The following is a 21,055-nucleotide window of genomic DNA, read 5'->3' as shown; positions in this document are numbered from 1 at the left end:
GAGAACACCCAATCCGCCGCAGACGGGCTAAGGAACACTTTTGGCTATATCATTCTTTTAGGAGGAAGGGGCACTTGATGGCATTCTAGCACCTGACCCCAAAAGAAGTATGCACGCTTGGTATTTTAAGCCTGGGAGTAGTTGACTAGAGTTGGGATGGGGAGGGCCTTCTGCCTAGGCCAGATGGGAAGTCTTAGGGAGTGAGGAGGTCTGTTTGGGACGTTTGACATAGAGCAGCACCCCCTTCTGGTCAGTTCCCGGCTCTGCGCAGAGCTGAAAGCACTCTCCCTTTTTTGAACCCAGCCCCGCCTCCACTACTCTGTTGGGGTCCCCTTTTGTGAGGTGCCAGCAGGCTACACTTTCACCTTAAGCATAAATGCTTTATTGTCACCTTAGGGTTCTCAGGCAGGTGGGGCAGTTGCAGGTCGGGGGGGGGGGCAGGGAATGTTCCAATGGCATAGTGAGTTGATGGCAGAACCAGGATCAGCCCTTAGTTCTCCTTCTGTCTCTCGACAGCCCCCCCAACCCCCACTGCCCTTCGGTGGCTGGGATAGGGTGCATGTGGGTCATTCATGGGCTGCTCTTGGGGCCTTCTCAGATGAATTATCTGTCCTGAAAGAAGGCCCCCCAGCAAGCTCCCCCTACATCCTCTCATAAGTGCCTTCATCCTGCATCCTCCTCTTTAGCCTGTTAATTGAGAAAGTTTAAAAATTAACAGTCATACTTGGGTGGTCAGTACCACACCCGGGAAGGTCCTGTACCCCTGTGCTGCTTGTGCCAGCCTCCAGCCATTTTTCTGCGCCATAGGGCCTCTCTGCCCAGCGCCCTGTGCTGGCTGAGCCTATCAATCCATGCACTGGGCTCTTCAGGCCCAAGCGCTGCACATCCTCCGTCCTCCTGCTGCCCCTCCTGCAGAGGCCCTGCTCTGCCTCTCCCAGCTGCCTCCACTTCCCACCGCCCCACCCCCCCAGTTCAGGCCAGGGCTTGGTCTTCTGGCGCATTCTGCCTTCGGGGTCACGTGCCCCCTGTGGGCGCACCGTCTTACAAACCTCTTCTGACTCTTTGATCTCAGCCCTTGGCAGGGCTCTTCGGCTTTCCAGTCAGCCGACCCGGGCCCAATTCCAAAGCGAGAGTTTGTCCCTACCCATCCTGCGACCTCATCTCCCGGGACAGGAGGGCGGGGGAAGAGGCGCTGACTTCAGAACCAGCAGCTGTGTCCACGCGAGCCGGCGCCCCAGACTCAGCCGGCGCCCCAGACTCCCCCCCCACCCCACCCCCGACCCCAACAGGGCGGGGCCTGGCACGGGGCGGGGATGGGGCTGGCACGGCGCCCGCGCCCTCAGTGGGAAAGAAAATCAATGGCGGCGCGCACGGAGCGATTGGTGCTGACGTCGACGGCGGTGACCTTGATCTCGGTGTCGCCAAACTGCATGGCGGCGCGGATCTCGCGGCGGCCGGGGGACGCGCCGTCGGAGGGCTCCAGCTCGAGGCTGAGCGCGCCGCACTTGCGCACGCCCGGGTCGGTGATGAAGCGCGCGTCCTCGGCGGCGCAGCAGTACAGGTTGATGAGCACGCGCCGCTGGCCCGGCCGCGCCGGGCAGTAGCTGCGCCGCACCTCCTCGCCCAGGGCCACCGACTGCTCGGCGGCCACGAAGCGCTCGAAGACGTCGGTACACCAGCGGCGGCCGTCGCGTACCAGCAGTTTCTCGGGCGGGTGGCGCCCGGCCACGAAGCGGTTGAGCACGCCCACGCCGTAGGTGAGCGGCGAGCGGCGCACGCGCACCACGCCCGGCGCCTGCCCGAACAGCACCGCGCCCTTGAGGATGGTGAGGCCCACGTCGTGCGGGACGACCACGCGCAGGCCGCGGGCGCCCAGCGCCGCCTGCACCGCGTGCTGCAGCACGGCCGACTCCGCAAAGCCGCCCACCAGGAAGAGCAGCTTCACGCCCTGCACCTCGGGCCGCGCCAGAAGCGCCTCTGTGGGAGGGGGCGGGGGGGTGGGAGGAAGGAGGGAACGCGAGGTGAGAGAGCGCACCGGCCTCCGAGGCCGACGCCCTGCGGCCACAGGCACCTCCCCTCCTCCATCTTGTACCCAGCTGGCAACTAGAAACTGGTTCCGTCACCCTAAAACGGTAGCCAGGTTCGGAGGAAGAAAAGGACAGAGTTTTCATTGAGTGCTTCGGGCAGTCTTCATGGGCTCTGCTCTCCCGGCACTCTACCCCCTTTTCCTCTTCGCACCACGACGTGGAGGGCGAGATAAGGATATGCATTTTCATGTACTAAGTGCCTCCTGCCGATTGTGTGCACATCTCTAGTATTTCAGCTCCCTGGGATGACAGTTTTGGGGACCCAATACTATCACCCCATTTTATAAATAAGGAAACCGAGGCATCAAGGGTTCTTTCACAGTCAGAAGAGAGACCATACACATAATCCCTCCGAGTTCTTAATACCCACGACACTGTGTCCTCCAGGTGTTTCGGTGATTCTGGGTCTCATTCCAGTGTATGGATGGGTGGAGGCTTCCAGGCACTAATGGGGAGGAATCATTCCTGCATCTGAGTGTGAATGTGGGGGTCAGTGGAGGACTCAAGCTTAGGCACTCACCTATGTGCTGGATGATCCCACTGACCGTGGGCTGAAAGAGCTCGTTCATGGCCTCGCAAGACATCCTGAGCATCCCCTGCGAGGACCACTTCACGAAGTTCACGCTGTTGGTGAAGGGGGCACAGGCTTATCGGTCGGGGTCTGGGGTTCTACCACTGCTCCAGGCCAGTAGGCCTGGGCACTGACTGCATATTGTGTGTTCTCCCAGCCCCACTCCCTCAGGGGCTTTAGGCGCCTGCCTGCTCCAGTTCCAGGCATGAAGCCCCAGGAGAGGAGCCTCCCTTTGTCTCCGGGCAGAAGAACCAAGGCACACTGGCTGGCACGGGGTGTGTTGGGGTGGGGCGCTGCCGCGGTGCGGGGAGGAGAAAGATGTCGACCCTCGCCCCAGTTCCGGCCGCGGATTCTAGCTGGAATGCTCACGACCCTCTCCTGCTGTGGGCTGGCAAGAAATGTGCACGGGGCAGGTGGGGCAGACTCTGGGGCCCACATCCTCCCTTGCAGGGGCTTTCCCCATCCGCAAACCCTGCTTGAGTCCGTGGTCCCCGGACCCACCTGCTCCGGCGCAGGGCTGTCTCCACGTTGTGGCCTCGCTGTTTACGGTAGAAGTCGATGAAGGAGAAAGGCAGCGAGATGTTGAGCGCCCCTGCGCGGTGCGGGCCCGCCGTGCGTTTGCGGGCCTCGAAGGCGATGGTCAGATCCACCCAGGCTGCCGGCCTTTGCCTTTTGAAGGTGGTGATGAAGTCCTCGCCGAAGATGCGGCCCAGCAGCTGCTCAAAGGCCAGGTCCACGCCCACCGCGCCATAGGGGCCGCCTGGGGTCGGGCAAGGAGTAGAGGGGGAGTCAGTGCAAACTCTGCCGCCAGGGGGCGTCGGCGGGGCCCGGGCGCGCTCGGTACCAAGGGTGCTGCCTGACGGGCTACTCACCAGATGCCTTGTACAGTTCTTTGAGGGTGCCATGTGGCTGCTCCAGCTGGTGCACCGTCAGGTCCACAGTGCCTCCTCCGCAGTCTGCCACCACGTAGCGGTCTCCTGCGGCGGCGAGCGTGAGCACACACTCCTGGCCCGCTTTGCACCCTCAGCTCTGCTTCCCTTCCAGATTCACCCAGCCCCCAGCCCCCAGCCCTGCCCCAGACCCGAGCCTTGCCTGCGGGGAGGATGGGGGTGGGAGTAGCAGTAAGGGGCTTCCAAGTGCTTAAACCTTAGGCTACCGGGTAGGGACGCAAGGTTTTGGGGGAAAGTGTTTCCAGCATTCTGCAACTTCATCCGTGGAGAATCCCCAGGAGAAGTGGGAGTCAGGGGCGCGGCTGAGTGGTGTGGGGGTGCAGGTGACCGTGACTGCCAGGTTAGGTGCAGCTGATGGAGGAGTAAGGGCGGGGTTTCTAGGGTCTAGAGCCCACTTAGCAAATGTTTCCTTGCCCCCTATCAGTGTATGTTCCCCGCAGGACCCGAGAAACGCCCCTCCGTCCCTCCTTCCCCACCTGCTTGCATCTCTGCCCACAGCTCTCCGATGCCAGACTCCACCAGGAACGTGCGGCTGTGGCGGGACCGGCGCAGCTGCTCGCGGGCTGGGGGTCGAGGGACAGCAGGACAGTGGGGTTAGAAGGAGGTGCCTCAGCTACCACGCTCGACCCCCACCCTCTCACCAGCACCCTCCCTGAGCATCTGGACCAGCCAGTTCTCCTGAAACTCTTGCTCTACTCCTAACTAGGAGAAGGCAGTCTTGAACCTCAAAGGGTCCAGAAAAACCTGATGGGGTACGCTCCGGTGCTGTGACCAATAGCTGAGGGGAAGTATTTCTGGCTGCAGGACATTCCCTTAATGCAGGCCAGCTCACGGCAGGGCAAATTGGGGTTAGGACAGTTTGGAGGACCTGTGTGTGGCCGGGGGAGGAGGTCCTGGGGGATCCAGGGGAGCCCAGGACTTGGGACCTCTTCTAGTCATGGGAGATGGCATCTGGGAGAGTGACTAAGATTGACCACAGCTGTCTCTGCCCAGTCCTGGCACTGGGGCTTGAGCTTGGTAGCGGGAGCTTGGGGCTATTGTGGGAGGAACGGGGATGACAGCTATGTACCAGGATGGGACATGGCTGATTCAGGGGCTGCTGCAGAGAAAACTCTTGAAGACCACCTTGGCTCAGAGTGGGGGCTGACTTCCTCCTTTGTCAGCACCTCCCCTCGGGACAGGTTGTTTCCCCTACCTTCAGATTCAGGACTGGGGCTGAGTCCTGCCCTCCTCAGACAATGATCTCCTAGGGCAAGGTGAGATCTCTGTCCTCAGATTGGGCTGCCCCAGGTCAGGGCCGTGCCTTCTCCCTCAGACTGAAGTCCACCAGAGATGTTTCTGCCTACTCAGATTGGGCTGGAGTGGGGGAGGGGGTTGTCTCCTCTTCATGTCAGACATGGCCGAGCCTCTGGCCTCAGTGTCCCTCTGACCCTCCCAGGGCAAATGTCATACCATTGGGCAGTGCCCCTCGGGGCAGCTCACCCTGCCGGAAGCTGGAATCGATGGAGCGGCGCTCACCCAGGCGTCCACTGCCTGGAGCCCGGCTGCTTAGGTCCAAGAGCTGGTGTAGACGCAGCTTGCGGCAGTAGACAGAGGCAGCCTCTGGCTCCAGGGCGATGAGGAGTTGCTCTGCATCCTCCCTGGACACCAGGCCAGCCTGGGGATAGGCGGTGGGCAGGGCCAGGGAGCTCCATGGGCCGAGTGTCACACCTCAGATGGCTCCTCTGGGCAGGCAGCCAGGGCCTGTGGGGCTCCCCCCCTCCTCCCCATCACACCCCAGTCATGGTAGGCCTCTCAGCCCCCTCCATGCTGCACAAATTTGGAGCTGCCTCACAGCTACCCTGTGACCAGCCTGGGGAGGGGCACGGCCACGGCCAAGAATACCACGGGGTAGCCCAGCAGGGAGAGACTAGACACTGAAAACCTAGAGCACCTGGGATCTGCCCCTCCAAGCTGCCCAGGGTGGCCCAGGCTCTGGCAAGGTCCCCTTCACAGGTGCAGGGCTGACCAGCTGCGCACCGGCTGAGGGTGTTAGTCCAGACTCTAGCACAGTGTGTATGGGGGTGTAATGGCCAGATCACCAATTAGAGCAGATGGTGTGTGTGTGTGGGGAGGTCCCCTTTGGCTCACTGAACCCTTTTCCTTCACCAGGCTGGTGTCAGACAGTAGCCACACTCCCCACTCCCAGGAGAACTTTGTTCCCCAAGAATCGGATATAGGCACCAAGAGACAAACAGTGAAATTGCAGACACCAGGACAGGCCAGCTGCGGGGAGAAAAACACCTGGGATCTGTTACTTCCTGTATCAGGACAGGGGATCCCTCTCCCTGTGGGAAGTACTTTATGGTTTTGTGGGATTCCCTGGATTCTGAGCAGGTGGGGGTTGGGGATGGGTGGGTATGGAGACTTCCTGCCCAGGGCCAGCCCTTCCTGAACTGGCAGCCTGGGACCAGTGTGGGAGGAAGCAGGGTGGATAAACCGGCAGGGGGCACTGGGTGGGGTATTTATTCTGGCTGGGCACAGTCTTGCTTTCATCCTGACCTCTGCAGGGGGGATGCCCACTACCTCAGGGTTAGCTCCTCCCGGTGACAAGTGTAGGCACCCATAGACCTGGCACCTGGGGTATGCCTGGCCCACATGTGTTTGGGGGTTGGGGGCTCTGGTATCTTCCAGGGGGTGCACCGGCAGGCCTTTTGGAGGTCCTCGGGTGTCCCCCAAGGTCCCAGGGGGAGGACCAAGCCATGAGTCTTCTCTGGGAGGCTCTGCTCCCCTTCCCCCATCTCACTGGAGGTGGGGGGACTTGAGTTGTGTGCCCCCGCATTCTCCAGACCTTTGGGCATCTCTTAACGGTAGGAAGCCCAGCAAACATTGGTCCAAATCACCTCCCTTCATAGTTTCATCGCCCTGTTTCTCCTGCTCAAAGACTGGCAGTGGTTGGGGCTCAGTGGTGGTGGAGTCCCTGGAAAATACTGGTGCTGGCTGAAGCGGATGTTCTTGGTGCCCTGCCCAGCTACTGTGTGTTGGCTCCCAGCTGCCCCCTTCTCTGGAGAACTGCCCTCAGCTGAATGGAAACCACCTCACTTGGAGAAGTTCCCCCCACACCCCCGGGAACCAATGACAGGCTGATACGGATACACAAAAAGCCAAACGCCTTGCCTCACTGGGGTCAACTGCTGGGTACAACTCTTCCTCCAGTCCTTCCATGGGATCAGGCTGAGGCTAGACTCTAGCTGAGACCACGTTCCTGCTCGGCGCTTTCTCCTGTCCATTTCCCTCACTCTTTCTCCTGAGAGCCCTTCTTCAATACGCCGCATGCACAAGAGTCCCTATCTTGCGCTCCGCTTCTAGGAAACCTGACTTAAGACACTGGCTAAGCTGGCCTGGGCTGTGCCTCTCATCCCCTCTGCTCTCTGTTCCTGCAGGCTCACACCCTCTCCTGGTGGCAACAATCCTCCAAAATGCCCAGCAGGGGAAGGCCAGAGTTCTTTATGCAATGGCTGGTCCCAAGGGTGGTGAGTAAAGGAGGGTCTTGGGGGCCTCCCTGGAGCCCTCCCGAGTGACGCCCCCTGCTCTGCCTGCCCGTCCTCACCAAGTAGGCAGCCTCACGCATGAACTGCTTGGCAGGCTGTTTCCAGATGGCGGGCACCGTCAACACCCAGCGCACAGTGTCCTTCTCTGGCAGCGATGGGCACTGCTCCCTCAGCTCCTGCAGCAGGAGGGGGCAGCGAGGGGCTAGGCTAGCTTGGGTTGGGGGTGGGTATCTTCAGCCTTCTATGTATGGGAGCTGGAGTTGCTAATCAAGCCTCAGGAAGGACTTCCCAGCTGAGTTGGAGGAATTCCTAACGCCGCCCCCCCCCCCAACACCTGTATGTCCCATGCAGGCTCCATCTGATGGGAAGGCAGGGGCTGGAGATGATGATTTCTGACCCCTCTTGGATAGGCTGAGAGGAGACGATGGACCTGGGGGTCCCTGCCCCGGTGGGCAGGGATGGGGCCGCAGCGCACCTGAAGGGCATGCTCCTTGAAGAAGCGCAGGGCATGGGCGAACACCTCCAGGGCAGGCATTTTCTTTCCATTTACAGCCTCTAGCTGGGTCTTCAGGGTGAGGTCCTGGCAGGGTTATAGGCAATTCTGCAGAAGGCCATAGCTCTGCCCCCACTTCCTGCGGCTTCCCCTCTGGAGTGTCCTCGCTAATCCCACATGAGTTCTGTCCCCAGCCCCTCTCGTGAGCCCCGCCTCTCCTCTAATCCCGGCCTCACCCCCTAGCGCCGCCCCCTCAGCCTCTCCTCACCTTTTACCTTTGCTCCCCCAGCGTGAGCCCCTCCCTTTCCACTCCTGGCCCCGCCCCCCTGGCTGGAGCGGCCCCGAGCCGGAATGTGCCTTACAGTGGCGCTGTGGATCTTCATCTTGAACTTCTCGAAGTAGAGCCAGTCCCGCGCCTCCTCAGGATCCAGATCGTGGTAGTAATCGCGGGCGGTGTACCCAAAACTGTGAAAGGCGCCCTCCGGGGTCAAAAGCAGGCAGGTGGGGGTCTTCTGGTGGGCCACTCCTGGGTCCCCGCCCTCCCATTTCCTGTGGAGGCACAGGGCTGTCATTGTGGTCAGCGAAACCCTCCCTTCGTGGGGTTGGGCACCCGGCTCTGGGATCAGCTGTGTGACCTTGGGCAGGCCACCTAGCTTTCCTACATGTAATATGGAAATAATAAGGGTACCTACCTCCTACGGGGTCTTGTGAAGATGGTGCTTGGCATCCCCTTAAATCTCCATAAATGCTGCACATGGGATCCTGCCTATCCATGGGGCCACAGGACCCATAAACATCCTGGGCTCCTGCTTCCTCCCATGAGGTACACCGTTGGACTTCACCTCCCTGTACTCTTAAGCAGCAGCAAGCCATCATCCACCTGCCTGGGTCTGGCCTCCTGATGTACCCCCCCCCAGAAGACCCTCGCAGAGGCTTTCTCCCAGCCAGACGGTTTGCCCTTCTCTGGGCTACCTTCCACCGCCAAGCTCCTTCAAGGCATCGATCATTCCTATCTGACCCACCTTGGCAGCTACACCCAGTTAACTGCACCTCCGGCAGGACCCCAAAACCTGAACGAGATTCCAAACCTCCCCCTCTGCAGGTGCCATCTGGAATTCCACCCAGAACTCCCCATCTAGTTCATTGGCTTGGCAACTTCTTTCTACCCTTCCTCTGCCTTCTCTGATGCCCTGACCCCTCTAGGCCAAGCTCAACCCTGCAGCCTTTGGGGGAAGGAGCTGGGAATCCAGGCAGAAGGAACAGCATGTGCAAAAGTTTAGAGGTGTGAAAGAGCCGGGAGAACCAGCTATAGGCTGGCTAGGTGTGCAGCCGGAGAAAACACAGGAATGTTAAAGTCAGCTAAGGAAGAGCATCAAATGCCATATCTGAATTCTGTCTTGATGGGTTTTAAGTAGAAGAATGAGGAATCATGACTACATCTGCCATTAGAAAGGTCACTGGTTGATCTTTGTGGTGGCAGCAGCGGTTACCAGCATTCAGTTGCTGGTACACAGCTTTCTGTTCACGCCCAGGAGCTACACACCCTTGAGGTGACTGGCCAGGGCACGATAGCCCAGATCAAGGCTCACACAGACTTGTTGGAGGGCATCACTCCAAGGAAGTCAAGTCCTGCTCCTGGCAGGCACACCTCTAGACGATGAAGCTACCAGGGCCAGTGTGGGGAAGAGGCTCTGACCACTCTGGAAGTAACCATCCACATGCTTGGAGGTAAAGTCCATGGTTCCCTAGGCCGTGCTGGGAGAGTAAGAGGGCAGACCCAAAGTGGCCAAACAGGAGAAAAAGAAGACAGGCCAGGCCAAGCAGTGGGTGCAGAACCGGTGTTTGTTAATGCTGTGCCCGCCTTTGGCAAGAAGAAGGGCCCCAGTACCAACTCTTAAGTCCTTTGTAATCCTGGCTTTTGCTAATAAAGCCACTTAGCCCAGTCAAAAAAAAAAAAAAAAAGAGGAAGAAGAGGAAGGAAGAAAAGAAAGAAATAGAAAGGTCACTGGTCCCCATGTGGCAACAGCCTGGAGGGGAGGAAAAATGGAGAAGGAAAACCAGAGAGGAGGATATTGCTACCATCCAGGTGAGAGAGGGTGGGGCTGAACTTAGGGGTGGTGGCCATGGAGAGAAGTGACTGGGTGTTCCAGAGATATTAGGGAGATAGAAATGGCAGGTCTTGGTGGCTAGTAGGGGTGGGGAGGGTTTGGGAGGAAGCCAAGATACCCTCCAGTTACTTCCTGTGACTGTCCCCTCCACAAGACAGCGTCCTTTCTTGGTCCTCAGCCCCAGCATAGAGTCCAGCATGGTTTCTGTCATGTGTGCTGATGAGCATGCCAGCTGGGATGCCCTGCAGCTCCTAGAGGGCTGTAAGTGCCTAGAGCCTTTGTGGCCTTATGTGGATGTGGACGGAGCAGGGAAGGGGGAAGGACAGTTCATGCTTATGCAGCTGAAGTCCCTTGTATCTTTGGGGAAGTGACCCTTACATTTGTCTCTCCATCCACCCTGCCATCTACCCTCCCAGGCCTTGGGAAGCCCCTCGGCTCCCCAATCCCAGTTGGGGTTGGAGCTCTGGGATCTTCTAGAAGGGTCTTTCACCTACTGGCTAAAGCTTCACTAAGAATCCTGATCCTTCAAAGGATCAGGGTCTTGAGGCCTAGAGGGGAGTGTCAAAAAATGTACTGTTCAAGTAAAGCTCGACTACATCAGAATGGGTTTTTTGCCCATTTCTTTCCTAACAACTGTGTGACCTGTTAACTCAGTGAACCCTCTGATCTTTCACGTCTTTGTCCTTCACTGAGATGTTCAGCCTAGGAATCTGCCTGTCCACTGCACACAAATCCCAGCACAAGTTTTCAAGGAAGCTATTCATCGCAGCACTCTTTGTAATAGTGAACAATTAGAGGGGAAGAAACCTCCCAAAACCATCAATAGAAAAATGGACGAATCATGACACATCTGTACGGTGGGACACTACACAACTATTAAAAGAAATTGTGGCTTCAGTAGGAGCTGATAGGAAGAACAGGCCTGTCAACCAAGATGCGTGCCCAGAGCTCAAGGGAGCCGGGCGGCTGCCTTGCTTTTGTTGTTTGCTCGTTTCCTTTATCTTTTTCCTTTTTAAAGGAAAAATAAAGCAGGCGGATTTGACAGAAAAAAGAAAGAAGAGAAATTGTGGCTTTATGTGTTGACACGAAACATCTACAAAATAATGTTGAAAGTTTAAAGTAAAGCAAGTTATAGGATATCCCACTTTTATTTAAAAAACACATATATGTGCATATATGTGTGTGTGCTGGGGATGGAGGGAGCTCTGGGCAGACTCCATGTGTCCTCAGTGATAGTCCTTCTGAGACCAGGCCCATCCCAGGGAGTGAGGACCCCCGCCCCCATCTCCCAGCCCAGCCACCCTCACCTCATCATGTGGATGGCTTCAGGATCACTGGCAAAGCTGAAGGCATAGCCACTGGAGGTGGTGCCAAAGTCGATGGCCACCACCACGGAGAAGGGAGCATGCTGGGGGGCCCGGGCCTCGGGCTTCTGTGAGGGCGAGACCCAGAGTTAGGCAGCAGCCAAGGGCTGCATGCCTGAGCCCCTCTTCTCCTCTGGCTGTGGTCCAGACTGCCCTGCCCCAGTCACCTGCCCGGGCTCCCCTCCCCTTCCCAGGCTCCAGGCTGAGCTCCAGAGTGGCCAACTGCTCAGAATCCCAAGGCCTCTCAGGTCGCCCTCTGCAGCTTTTGGCTTAAGCTCCTGCTTTCCTCTGTGGGTTCTCTGCCTGCCTTCTGCCTGGCCAGCCTGAGCCCCAACCCCCTCACAGCTCCCGAGGGCAGCTTCAGTAACACATGGACCTGTGTATATTTGACCCCCCAGATCTTTGTGGCCACAGTGAGACAACCAGACTCCACTGGTTTTATGGCAGAGGAGAAAGGCCTGTGCACAGGCCCACCGTGGTTCCTTCCTTCTCCCAGGCCAGGCCTGGTCTCCCTGAGAACAAGGGGATCCCCAGGCTGGATCATTAGGGTGAGGCCATCATGGGTGGGGTGACCCAGGGAGTTTGAGGGATGTTTATATCCTGGATACTTCAAACTAGTAGTTTCCAAACTAATTTTTAGCAATGTGTCTTGTCTTCCCCAGATATAACTTGAATTCAGGGAGGGCTGTGGCCGACAGGAGGGGGAGCAGCTCTGGGAGGCCCACTGCTCTGAGGACCTGAAGTAACTACATGCTCAGAAGTCTCCCTGCCCTAGGCAGGCTCTGGTCCATGGATGGCATCCTGGAGCAGGGCTGTTCGGGTGTTAGTTACGTGGGGCTCACCTGAGTAGAACTGTTACCCCGACAGTCCAAGCTCGCCTGAGGCTGTCTTCTGGGGAAGACAGAACTGGAGTGTGCAGGGGCAAGAGGCATGGCGCCACCCCAGCCCAGCCCGGGCCCTGCCAAGGGCTCTGCCAGGCACCAGGCTAAGTTCTCCGGAGCACAACCCTTCTCCACAGCACCCAGCCACCCACCACCAGGATCCCTGCTCCCAGGCTTACTGGCGACTGCGAGGGTGTGAGTGGGGCAATGCCACAACTTTCCTGGGTTCTTGGGGAGCCAGGTGGGCTGGGCACAGGGGACCGCTCGGGGCTGGAGCCTGCGAAGAGAGGGCAAGTCACTCCGGTACAATCAGGGCAGGGGCTGGTGGCTGGGCACTGAGAGGTCCTCCGTTAGTCCTTGCTGTGCTGAGGTAAGGGGCACCCTGCTGGGGGAGGGAGGAAGGAGAAGACGGGGGCAGGGCAGACTGAGGGCCTGTTACCAACTGGAGGTGACCTCCCCCTGAAGGGTGACCCACGCCTCACCCGGTGACTCCTCGTCTCCCCAGCATCCCTCAGACACAGCAGGGGAGGGGAGAGACAGAGAAGCATTATGGGGGATGGGGGAGACTGAGTCCAGAGAGAGGAGGGCAGGAGAGATGGGGTGGGTGGGCTCCTGGGGTGGAGGGGAGGGGGGAGGGTAGAGAACCCAGAAAAGGTGGGGAACTGCAGACAGAACTGAGCAGGAGGTAGGGCTGCTCCCCTCCCTGGGAGACTTTGGCCACATGGTTCTAATCAGGACCCAAAGGAGCCACCCTCCCTTCCTCCCTCCCTCCACTAAGGGCCAAGGACAGGCCTAGCTGGTGAGGATCGAGAAGGGGAATAGCACTTCCGCCAGCCCAGCCCTGAGATGGGGGGCGTCCACAACACTAGGAAGTTGGATTCTGAGCCTCCCTTCCCCATGACACACAGAAACCTGGAGCCAGCATTTGGGGGCAGGAGGCCCCACTGAAACCCTCTCACAGACCCAGGACTGAGCTGGACCTTTGCTGGGAGGAAGCACAGCAGCTCCAGAAGGCAGCCCAAAGCCTGGCTTGGAGGATCACACAGCTTAAGGGCCTGCCTGGCTGGTCATCCCTAGGTGTGGGCTGGTGGCTTATCACCACCACACTGGACTCTGCTAAGGTTCCTGTCGGGGGTACTGGGGCTGCCCTGAGATTCAGGTGTGGGGACAGGAAGGTGGCCCAGGAGGCTGATGGGGTCTGGTGTGAAGACCTGCGGACACGTCGAACTGGTCTGGCTGGCTTTAGGCTGAGCCAGGGCCCCGGGGCCTGTGTTCCTTCAGCAGCTGTCCTGCCCCGAGCCCTGAGAGGTCCCAGTTTCCCTGGCCTTGGGGTACGTGGGAACATATGTGAGGCATGAGGGGGACTCAAGGAAGTGCCTGGACCGGGCCAGAGTCTGTCTGGAGGTGTTGGAGGGGCAGGGTAGGGGGGTGACTCTCCCAGGGCTCCTTTTTTCTAGGCAGCCGGCACAGGCTTGGGCCCTGCCACCAGCTCCAGCCCAAGGGGCTGAGTTGCTGTGGCTTGAGCCTGGGAAGGGAGGCAGGAAGGAAGGCCCAGCCCACCAGGTCTTTGTTAATGGACTTCCTGAGGAGTGTCCCTCCTGCCTCCTGGCCTGCCACCCCTGCAGAGAACGCAGAGCCTGCTCCCAGACCCGACCACAGGCAGATTCGGGTGTATACATGCAGAATTCTGTGCATGCAGAGCCACCTGCCAATATATACACTCTCACACAAGGCCTTGCACACAGAGACCTGCCCACAGGCAGATACACACACACACACACACACACACACACACACACACACACAATCATACCAGGTCCCATGTACACAGACCCTGCTCAAGACATGCACACGCATTCAGTCCTGGGCACACTGACCCACTGTGCACACACACACTCACAGACACACGCTCACATACACAGTCCTGTGTGCACCAACCCCCCCCCCCGCACAGACACACTCGCTCAGCAACCTCTTCTGGGAGAGGCACCCCATGTGCAGACTGGGGGTGGGTCGCGGTGCCAGGGTGAGTGGGGTGGTGGGTCAGGGCCAAGGTTGTGGGGGGGGGGGGCAGGGGAGAGTCTTACCGATGTACAGCCCCTGCAGGCCCATGTCCGGGACAGCCAGCATCTTTGCAGGCCCTGTGACTGTGAGCAGGAACAGACAAACAGAACGGCATTTATTTGTTCCTCTGTTTCCTCTCTGAATGCTTATTTATTTTATTTGTTTACTTTTGGCTGGAGCCCTTTGAAGCGAATCCCAGGCATCATGTTGTTTCACCTATAAATTCTTCAGTACATCCCACTAACAGATAAAGACTTTAAAAACATCGTCACAACAGCAACCTCATGTGTAACAATATTAACAGTAAGTCCTCAGGCTCATCTAACATTCAGCCCCACAGTCCCCGCTTGTCTCAAAAACTTAACAGTGGCTTTGTTGGAACCAGGAAACTCCTAAACGTTTTCAAGTGCCCACTCTGTGCCAGGTGCTTGCGGACACCAGCGACCCAGAGAGACACTGTTCCTGCCCTGGAGGCCCACAGCCTGGTGGGGAAACTGATTATAGTCAGATAATCACCCAAGTGAATTTGAGATTACAAACGATGCTGTCAAGGTCACAGCTGGATACAAACCAGGCAGAAAGGCTTGGTATGGCTGGAGAGAGAGGCTGGGCCTGGCTGGGCTCGGCTTATCCTGTAGGCAGGCCCCTAGGGACCCTATTTTATTTATTTATTTATTTTATTTTGAAGATTTTACTTATTTGAGAGAAAGCGACAGCACGAGGGCGGGGAGAGGCAGGGGGCAGGGAGAAGCAGACTCCCCCCGCTGAGCAGGGAGCCCGATTTGCTGAGCTCGATCCCAGGACCCTGAGATCATGAACTGAGCCAAAGGCAGACGACTGAGCCATCCAGGCGCTCCTTGGGGCCCCTATTTCAGATCCAGTTTTATATGAAGGGCAACAGCAGATCTGGAAAGGTCTGAAGTACCAGAGCAGAGGTGGGGGCATGACTAACCCTGCATTTTAAAAAGCCCCCCCTGGCTGTATGGAGGGTACAGATTACAACAGGAGGCAGGGAAGCACAAGCCCTTTCAGGGCTCCAGGCGACAGAGGATGGTGGTGGCTGTGTGTCTTGAGACAGAAGTGGAGTTCTGAAATTAGAGGTTAAAACCAACAGGGCTGACTTCTGTGGAAGATGGCTGGATTGGATATGGGGGCTTAGGAAGAAGATGTCAAGGGTGACATTGCCCAATTCGAGCTAGGAGGTAGACAGTGAGGTGGACACTGGCAAAGGTGGGGCTGGCAGGGGCAAGGGGCAGAGTTCTGGGTGCAGCTTTGCAACTGCCAAGAGAACAGACCGAGGAGCCAGATGATGTATGATGCGGAGGTCAGAGAGAAAGCGGAGGTGGAGAGGCGCATTTGGGAGTCACGGTCACTGGAGGCCTGGCGGGGAGTCGTGGGGGAAAAGAAGGGAGCACCAGCACAGAAAGCTGGCTGGAGGAAGGCAGGCTGCCCGAGGAGACTGGATGCCTGCTATGGTTCCGGGGACATCTCAGATCTAAGAGATGCGCCTGAAGCTAGATGCCTTTAGAGGTTATTCGATGAGCCTCAAAACACCTGTTTTAATGGCCCAGGGCCAGCATTTCGGCAGAATGATGGAGATGGGGTAGAAGTCAAGGGAGCCCAGGCAAGGAGCGAGCAGAGGGGAGGAGAACGCAATGGGCACTTCCAAGAAGCTTGGCTGACAGCAGGGGCCGGTGTGAAGGTAGTAGCTGGAGGAACAGAAAGCCTGAGGAGGGGAGGATGGGTTTTCATTTTCTTCTCTAAGATGGGAGGAACCTGAGTTTGTGTCTGTGAAGTTCTAGGGGCCAGGCTAGAGGCAGCAGCATTGCAGCCCCTGGGAGCTGTCAGAAATGCAGAACCTCAGGCCCTGCCCAAGAACTACTGAGTCAGTACTTGCATTTTAACAAGATCCTAGGTGGTTCTGGGCACAGTCGAGTTTGAGAGGTGCCACTCGACGTGTCCCTGGGCCAGTCATCACCCATGCTATTGTCCTCAGCTGTGGGCCTGGCAGCCCCCCCAAACAAAGGTGAGGCTGCTCAGAGCCCACTTCCTCTCTGTAGTCAGTGGCCCGATCAGGAGGTTTTGCTAACAGAACACAGGCAGACACAGGTCTGGGCACCATCACATGCAATCACACGCATGCACACACCCTTGCTCACACACAGTTGACACAGCCCAGCCCAGGGAGGACGGACACTCAGACATGTCCAGAATACTACCCCATGGCCAGCACCATAGAGATTTCCGGACACATGCAATCCTGCTATCAGCAGAGGCACTCTGTTGGATGCCCAGGAATGAGAATCACGGGAAAGTTAGGGGCTGCTTGTGGGCACTCAGAGCAGCAGGGTGGTGCTAAGAAAAGGGAAAGCAAATATCGGGTGTGGGTATGAGCCTTGAGAGCCAGGACAGGGGCTCAGCTCAGGGGGAGGGAGTGGTGTTCGGGAGGTGGTACTCCCCCGCCCCAAGAGCTGAGTCTGTATCTCTTCCCAACTCTATATTCATTGACAGGACATGGGCAACTTGAAATCAGCCATGATGGAAGCATTCACACCACAGAAATTGGCAAACACTATAAATTGGGGTTTTCTCCCTCTGATAGAGTTGATGGTAAAACATTTACCAGCACACAGCTGCATCAAGTCCACAAGGGAGAAGCTGACAATCCTGTGTGTACATTGTTTCGATTCTTCAGCCAACACTGAGCATTTCTTTGTGGCAGGCTCTGTGCTAAGTGGTTGAATGAATGAATGGATTTTCTGGACCAACGCTATTGTATTTGGAGGAGAATCAATCTAGAACCACCAGGAAAAAAAGACCGGAGTCATCACTCTAAGCCAGATTCCATGTCCAAACTGTGTGCCTACAATCCTCCCAGCTCTCTGGAGCTGCTTCAGTTATCTCCCATCTCTGAGTATGTGGGCACAGAGTGCTCCTACTCGGGGGTCTCAGGGCGGGCAAGGGCCTATTATGGCATCTGCCCAGAGTGCATCATGTCACCTCTCTCTGCTTCAGTGTCTCTCCTGTAAAGTGGGTCACACAGGGGGCTTGTTAAGACTGACAAGTTCAGGGGCACCTGGGTGGCTGGGTCGGTTAAGCATCTGCCTTCGGCTCAGGTCATAATCCCAGGGTCCTGGGACCGAGCCCTGCATTGGGCTCCCTGCTCCGCGGGGAGTCTGCTTCTCTCTCTCCCTCTGCCGCTCCCCCTGCTTGTGTGCACGTGCTCTCTTTCTCTCTGTCAAATAAATAAATAAAATCTTAAAAAAAAAAAAAAAGACAAGTCCAGGTAAAGAAGGTGGTTGATAAAGGCAGGACTTGGACAGATGTGAGCAGTTGTTCTTTTCCTTCATGGTGTGGATTCTGAATTTTCTCTTGTTATAAGTTTTTGGTCTTTTTTTTTTAAAGATATTATTTATTTATTTGAGAGCATGAGCGGGGGGGGGGGGGCAGGATTAGCAGGCTCTCTCGCCAAGCCAGGAACCCGACACAGGGCTCGATCCCAGGACCCTGAGAATCATGACTCGAGCCGAAGGCAGACACTTAACCAACTGAGCCACCCAGGTGCCCCAGAAGTTTTTGGTCTTATTGAAACTTTTATTCTAATCATTCTGAGTTCTTTAGGGAGGGAGGGAGGACTTGAATCAATCTGTGTCAAAGAAGGAGGATCCTGATGATTCCTTGAGAGGTGGAAGTAGAAGGGGGTGGCAGCTTATATGTCTTTGGGACATCCCCCACCCTGCATTCACACCCAGAAACATTTAAGGAGAATGCTAATCATCAGGCGCAGGACAACACTGGTTCCCCAAAGCTATGACTGGGCAGTATCCACAGCTGGAAATTGAGCGAAGTAGACCCCCACCCCAGGGGCTCACTGATTTCAGACTGGTGATGCTTATGGGTTTGAGCATAACTGGGTGGGGCAGTTTGATTTACACAGAAAGTAACTTCATATCCTGGCAACAAGCACAGGCTAAACTCTGGCCCTAGCCTGACCCCTACTCTACTCACAGGCAGACCCTTAACCCTCCCACGGACTGACCCCTAGCCCTTGGCTTCATATTGATCTCCCATCTTCAGCTTCACATTGACCCCTGGCCCTGACCTCAACCCACTAGGTATGACCTATCAGCCACTGGGGGCCAGGACAGGGTGTGGCTGAGTCCAAGGACTCCAAACCGGAGACTCCCATTCCAGAGTGCTTCCCAGATTCACAAAAGCCGAGGACTTCTGGCCTGATGGAGAACATTTTCCAAGAATCTCTTCCTGGGGAGGGGACGTGAAGGCTGGGTACTTATGCACCCAAAGAGCACCGAGGTAACATGGTGTTGCTGGCTTTCAGGGCTCCACACATACCTGTCCTCTGCCCATGAGGACAAAGAACCCACCCAGATCTTTACAGTACCCCTCCCTCCCTTGCACGCTTCCTCTCACTGGACCCTGCCTCTCCCATCCACTGTTCTCTGCTCAATATCCTGCCGGCTTGTTAACGGAATAGGACCTGTCAGCAGTCTGAGAGGCCACAGGCATTTCTCCCAAGCCACAGATAGGACCAACCAGGGCCAAGGACAGACAAGAAATGGCACCCAAAGGGCTGCCCCAGTCTGTCTCTGGAGAGGAATCCTCAAGGAGAGGGGCCAGGAGGCGGCTGTGGGGTGGGGGTGGGGGTGGGGGGGCGGCCTCCTCCTGCGCTGGGGCAGGGGGAGGCATAAATGGCCTCCCATGGCCCCTCCCTGTCCTCAACTTTTCTTTCCATACATCCTGCCCCACCCCCGTTGGGTCCTCATCATTGCAGCAAAGCCAGTTCACAAACAACCTCTGTCCCACTGAGCCCAGGGCCTGAGGCCCCTTCCATCCTCTGCCCCATCACCTCCCTCACCTTCTGGGACGCTTGCTCTCACAGGGAAGCCATATTTTAGAGCTCCCTCCCTCCCAGTCTCTCTGCCCCACACGAGCTGGCTCCACGGCCCTAGCAGGGAGCCCAGACCCCACACCACCTGGGCCGCTGGACCGGCCTCACAGAAAGACACCAGAGGTCCCTGTCAGGAGGCCTGCCCACAGTCAGGCACTGTAGCATCCTGGCCACTCTGCCATTCTGGAGCTTCCCAGACCGCAGGCCCTAGGAACCCCCTCCCCCCAGCAGGTGACCCCCGCCCCCCACACACACTCAACCTCCAGGTCTCCACGTCTAGCGTAGGTATTGTGTCCTCCACAAACTGGCTTAGTGGAGCAGACCCCCGCCCCACTCCAGCCCCCGAGCCCCACCCCTACCGCGGCACAGGGCTCTCCTCAGCGCCCCCACTCTCCGCAGAGCCGGTGTGGGGTCCCGAAGTCCGGAGGAGAACCCACGGTCGCCGCTCCAACTGCTTTTCTGAACCCGCAGCCCCACTGGAGAGAACAGCTTGCAGGACCGGTCCCCAGCCCGGCCGCCCAGGGTTAGGAAGTCTTTCGGGCGGGCGGGGGGGGGGGGGGTCTTTGGCCCCCTCCCCCGGGGCCGCCGGGCGGCCCCCCCCCCCCCCCTTCTCCTACTTTGGGCCCCCCCCCCCCCCCCCCCCCCGCCTCCCAGAACTCACCTCCGCCCTCCCGACAGCTCGACCTCGGTCCAGCCGCCTCGATCCCGGGCCCGCAGCCAGTGGTCGTGCCCCGCCACGGCGGCCGCAGCCCTCGACGTGCGCCCAGCCCGCGCCTCCGACTCGCCCCGCGCCGCCCACCCCGCCCGCCGCCCCCTCCCCCTCCCCCTCCCCCTCTCCCTCCCCCAGGCCGGATGGCCGCGCGCTCCCGGCCCAGATGTGCGAGGCCGGGGCGGGGCCTGCCTGCGCGGGCCTCTCCGAGGGGCCCACCGCGGCCCCGCCGCCCGGCCCCTCCCTGCGCCCCTCCAGCGCCCCTCCAGCACCCCGCCGCTGCGCCTCCCCCACCTCCGCCCCGCCCGCAGCCCCGGGGGTGGGAGGGAAGGGTGAGGAGGAGAGGTGGAGGGAGGGAAGGGTGAGGAGGGGCGGTGGAGGGAGGGAAGCGGAATTCCAGACCCCTCGTCTGCCTCCTGCGGCCAGTGGCGGAGGGGCTCTCCCTCCCCGCCCCAAAGGGCCCACCTGGGGCTCAGCTCAGGTCAGCCCAACTCCAGAGCCTAGCCGCTGGCGAGGGAGGGCCCTGGCCCGGACCCCTCCTGTCCCCGGGCCCAGACTCCTTACAGTCCCCAGTCCGTCCCACTCTCCACCCCCCATCCAGCCCTAGCCAGGTCTCCAAGTGTCAGACAGAAAAGGCCTAATTGAAGGTGAGGTCAGCCCCTTGGGCCCCAGGCTGGGGCCTAGCTCTGTCCTTGATGAAGCTTGGGGCACTGAGGAGGGGTTCTCGCAGGCTGGGGCCCCATTCCTGGCAGGGGGCTCACTGGGAACTCACCCAGCCTCCTCAAAGAGCACCCAGCCCCTTTCCTGGGAGAGCTCGCAGCCTTCCTATCCTAACCAGGTGCTCTGGGGCATGCTAGGACGTGGCTCCAAACAGGGGTTTGCCAGATGGAGACCCCTTTCTGCTAGGCCCCTCTAAGGCAGCTAACTTACCTTGCCCTGCACCACCTACCTGGTTCTGGAGGGCCTGGGCCAGCCCCCTTTGCCTCTGCCCGGTGTGCCCCCGAGGGGACTCAGCCTGGGCACAGGTGGGAGGGGGGCCAAGGGCTGCTTCTCAGCCATGTCTCTCTGCAGTAGGGAGGCTGGCCTCCGGTCTGGTCTGTCACCCCCTCCCAGACAAGGGCCCACAGTTCTTTGGGCATCACAATTGTCCCGCTACCCCCAAACCTTTGCTGGGGCCTTTTTTCCCCTCCCTAGAAGCTGTACCTCCTCCCCACTGCCCATCTAACAGCTCATCAGCTAAAGTGTCACCTCTGCTAGGCTTGTTATCCGGGTGACTGCCCTGGAGCACCCCTGCAGCAAGGCCGGGGCGTGGAGGGTGCTGCACCAGACAGTGTGTGATGTCTGTGGCTAGCCAGTAAGCCTGCAAGGTATCCAATCGGCAGCCTCCAC

The 21,055-nt window shown here is 58.5% G+C and overlaps 1 protein-coding gene and 1 pseudogene across 4 annotated transcripts; one reads left to right on the top strand and one right to left on the bottom strand.

Annotated features, from left to right (window-relative positions):
• Window positions 1-359: 359 nt before the first annotated feature.
• HSPA12B (heat shock protein family A (Hsp70) member 12B) lies at window positions 360-19,742 on the bottom strand. 4 transcript variants are annotated; one of them, XM_073878328.1, is made up of 13 exons: window positions 19,619-19,742; window positions 14,072-14,131; window positions 12,164-12,261; window positions 11,047-11,171; window positions 7,994-8,180; window positions 7,614-7,718; window positions 7,198-7,314; window positions 5,091-5,265; window positions 4,085-4,171; window positions 3,531-3,635; window positions 3,160-3,418; window positions 2,608-2,711; window positions 360-1,977 (listed from the first exon to the last, which is right to left on the bottom strand). In XM_073878328.1, the coding sequence occupies exons 2-13, from the start codon at window positions 14,112-14,114 to the stop codon at window positions 1,340-1,342; spliced, it is 2,043 nt and encodes a 680-aa protein (XP_073734429.1). In that variant the 5' UTR covers window positions 14,115-14,131; window positions 19,619-19,742; the 3' UTR covers window positions 360-1,339. The 4 variants fall into 4 exon arrangements, with proteins under 4 accessions (XP_073734429.1, XP_073734431.1, XP_073734430.1 ...); XM_073878330.1 differs by having other exon boundaries at window positions 7,994-8,096; XM_073878329.1 differs by lacking the exon at window positions 19,619-19,742 and adding an exon at window positions 19,317-19,428.
• On the top strand, window positions 9,065-10,342 carry LOC141370228 (ubiquitin-like FUBI-ribosomal protein eS30 fusion protein; annotated as a pseudogene).
• Window positions 19,743-21,055: the final 1,313 nt, after the last annotated feature.

Source organism: Callorhinus ursinus, unplaced genomic scaffold, assembly GCF_003265705.2.
Source record: "Callorhinus ursinus isolate GAN/ISIS: 27379988/994484 unplaced genomic scaffold, GSC_fseal_2.0 scaffold29, whole genome shotgun sequence".
Taxonomy (NCBI): Eukaryota; Metazoa; Chordata; class Mammalia; order Carnivora; family Otariidae; genus Callorhinus; species Callorhinus ursinus.
This window is presented reverse-complemented; position numbering and strand designations above follow the sequence as displayed.

Excerpts from the sequence above, each read along its gene's own strand:
- HSPA12B (XM_073878328.1), bottom strand. The coding sequence starts at position 14,114 with ATGCTGGCTGTCCCGGACATGGGCCTGCAGGGGCTGTACATCG. Across the intron at positions 3,636-4,084 it reads GTGGGCAGAGATGCAAGCAG|GAGACCGCTACGTGGTGGCA; the intron begins GTGGGGAAGGAG and ends TCGCCGCCGCAG. Across the intron at positions 2,712-3,159 it reads ACAGCCCTGCGCCGGAGCAG|CGTGAACTTCGTGAAGTGGT; the intron begins GTGGGTCCGGGG and ends CTTCACCAACAG.